Source organism: Rhododendron vialii, chromosome 10a, assembly GCF_030253575.1.
Source record: "Rhododendron vialii isolate Sample 1 chromosome 10a, ASM3025357v1".
NCBI lineage: Eukaryota > Viridiplantae > Streptophyta > Magnoliopsida > Ericales > Ericaceae > Rhododendron > Rhododendron vialii.
The window spans coordinates 8,446,818-8,450,180 of record NC_080566.1 but is presented as its reverse complement, the minus strand read 5'-3'; the positions used below and the strand labels follow the sequence as shown (position 1 = coordinate 8,450,180).

Genomic DNA, 3,363 nt, shown 5'->3' with positions numbered 1-3,363 from the left:
TTGTGAATATCATGTTTGTTTAAAGAAACCAAAACCTATGCTAAACGAAAAGTCTACGGTTCCCGACCAATTAAAGGGATCCCGATCGGATCTCGACGCCCCGCCGGGCCCACTCCGGCCACTGGACGGCCGATCCAAGCCGTTCAAAAATTCTATACACACACACACACACATATATATATATATATATATATATATATATATATATTATAGATACAAAAACGTGGAGTGTTTGGATCGAGCACCTACACACATCGGATGTCGTTGATTCTCGCGTAGGCCCACTCATTTTTTTTTTTTTTTGTAGAATTTTTGGACTGCTCGGATCGACCGTCCGGTGGCCGGAATGAACCCGGCGGGGCGTCGGGATTCGATCGGGATCTGTTTGGGGTCGGAAACTGTAGCACCGCTCTATGCTAAAATACCGGCAAATTGAATTTGTACAACTTACTTGAAGCTACCTATCAAGTACCTGAGCATCTTTAACACAGTAGGAAGTTGAGAATAGCCTTAAATTGAACAATAGGTAAATAAAAACATTTTTTTACAAATACTCTATTAACCAATTATAAATGAACAATAATAAATGACATCAGAACAGGAGAAAAGAAATTCCCAACTAAGTTGGCACCCTACCCCGATGATCATATGTGATATATATGTCAATCAATTCCCTATCAAACTCTCATACTCTTATGACCAAACAAATCATTCTTGTAATTCCTAAACCTTTCGTCCACACGAGGTCCTCCAAAAAATGAGAACAAATGACCTCTTAAAAGTTGATTACTATATATGTCTCTTTTGTTCTTTTCGTTTTGGCGAGTACATGCATGACTTAATTGGTATAGGGGATCCTAGTGTTTAGTACTCTATTGGATTATACCTTGTTCATCGTTGTGGTTGGCTTGACCCTCTTTAATTTCAATGAATGTGTGGAAATTAGAATCTTTCAATTTTCTCAACATTGTTGTCCAAGTCCTAGGTCTATGGGGATCGGATCATTGTCGAAAATACGTGGTCTTTAGGCTCTGCAAACGCGAAGTTAAAGCTAATAAAAAATTATGTGTGATTGGCTTACCATTTTGAACGGGACAACACCAATGCTACTCCCGACGATCATATGCCCATTAGTTCCTATCCAACTCTCATATATGCTCTTATGACCAAACAAATCGTTGTTGTCTTTCCTACACCTTTCGTACGTCCACACGAGGACCTCCAATCCTGCCATTCAAAAGCCCCAACAACCTAAACAAAAACAAACTCAATAATTCGATGCGCAAAAAAGATTATAATTAGACGGCCCTACCTCCCAAATATGGACACCAGTACAAATCTCACGTTGCGATACAGACAATAACATGAGTGAGTATTCGATAAAAATAATAGCGTGTAACTGTTACAAAATTTTATATTGGTTTCAAAAAGATTGCAAGACGATAACTTAAAATAATGCTTTTTTTTTTCAGAAAAAAGAAAAAAAAAACTCAAACCTTTTACTTTTAGGTACGTACTAATTAATGAGTTCTTGTAATTTATTTAAACAAATTTAGAGCATGTATTGTACACCAAGGGTTACTCCAAATGGCAAGTGAACAATGCGAAAATGTATTTTTGCTACCTCTTTTTGACTTTCACACCACACCAATCCTATGTATAATCCTCTCTATCTATTAAAATATTATACTGTATGACATTTATGGTATTATAAAATACTAACCCAGAAAGAAGAAAAACTGAGCAATAAGGAGGAATGGGTGAGGAGAGAGAGTGTGTCAGTTGTGGAAAAAGATTTAAAGTAAACAATACAGAGTGAACAGTACTTAGCTATTTCTACCGAACCATTTCAGAAAATGTATTTTACCTTTGAATTTAGCTAATCTGCTGCACTATTTTTTTTGGGCTCCACCTCTTTACTTTACCTAAACTTACGCGTATACCTACTCTGATGTTGATGCTTTATACTTTTCTTGATGAAAGTTCTTTTACTACTTTTCTTGATCATGGGTCCCATTTGCACTGACCTAAGATCCATATGAGACTAGAGTCTCTGGATTAGGTCCGGCCTATATAAATTGTGCCCCAAGCACTGGCCAAAATGCAGTATCTCATTAGCATTCCTTCTCTCTCTCTCTCTCTCTCTCTCTCTCTCTCTCTCTCTCTCTCTCTCTCTGATATTACTGTGGTGGTGTTGGAAGATGAAGAAAGGGTCTTGTGCTTCACTACTGTGTGCTCTGGTTGTGGTGGTGGTGGTGCTAGCGGAAGCACGGGTGACCGAGGCGGTGACGTGCAATCCCTTGGAGCTGAGGCCATGTCTAGGGGCATTCACGTCGGGGCAGCCGCCGTCGGCGGATTGCTGTGACAAGGTGAGGGAGCAGAAGCCTTGCCTCTGTGGGTACATCAAGAACCCTAACCTCAAGCAGTTTGTCAACTCTCCGAACACTCGAAAGGTTGGCGCCGCTTGTGGTGTCCCTTTCCCAACTTGCTAGAATATTTTCAAATCCCAAAACGGAAGGAAAAATTAAGAGAATTTCACTTTGGCACGAAAGTGAAAAAAAAAAATGGATCACTGCATGTCTCCATGCACGTTTTTGAACTAGTGTTAAGAATATCTAATAATACGACTTTGCAAGTGACATTGAGTCACCGACAGAGTTGTTGTATTTGTCATGTCTTTTTTTCTAGCAAGTTGTGTCATCTACTAGAAGTTATGTAGTTTCTTTTTATTGGCAATTGATGAAATTTTATTAAAAATGGGAAAAAGGAAAGGGAATCCAACAAAAAGTTAAGTGATACACTTCGAGGGCAAAACCCAAAACACCCAAAGGTCTATAAGGGTTCAACGACAAATAAACAAGATAGAACAACCCAACACCCAAATAAAACAGATCAAAGCCCAAAACACCTATATCCGGTCCAACCAAGGACCGGCCCACCCAATCCAACACCCAAAACCCTAAATGCTATAGACTCCACTGCTGCACAAACCACCGGAAAATCAGCCTCACCGTTAAGCCAAGCCGGCCCCTCCTAGATATAGAGACCGACGGCAGAAACCGGCCTACGACAATGAAGAACACAACACTCAAGGCAAGGGAGCACACCACCACCAAACAGCCTGCCCCAACCAAACCCCAGCACCTCCGGCGAAACCAAACAGTAGCAACAAACCAGAATGATGAAACGCCAGCCCCGCGCCCGGAGTAGAACTCGGAATGGCCACCGATCGGACTTCGGCACACAAAATGACCTGAGGGAACCACCATGGGGGCCGCATCCACCTCACCACCAGACTGAAAACCACCACCGATCAACACCGCCATCTTCACCTATTGTTTTGAATAAAACCTGCAAAACAAA

General features: G+C 41.0%; 1 protein-coding gene across 1 annotated transcript; it reads left to right on the top strand.

Annotated features, from left to right (window-relative positions):
- The first annotated feature begins 2,095 nt into the window (after nt 1–2,095).
- On the top strand, nt 2,096–2,757 carry LOC131303648 (non-specific lipid-transfer protein 2-like). Its single transcript, XM_058330610.1, has one exon. The coding sequence runs from the start codon at nt 2,202–2,204 to the stop codon at nt 2,490–2,492; it is 291 nt and encodes a 96-aa protein (XP_058186593.1). The 5' UTR covers nt 2,096–2,201; the 3' UTR covers nt 2,493–2,757.
- Nucleotides 2,758–3,363: the final 606 nt, after the last annotated feature.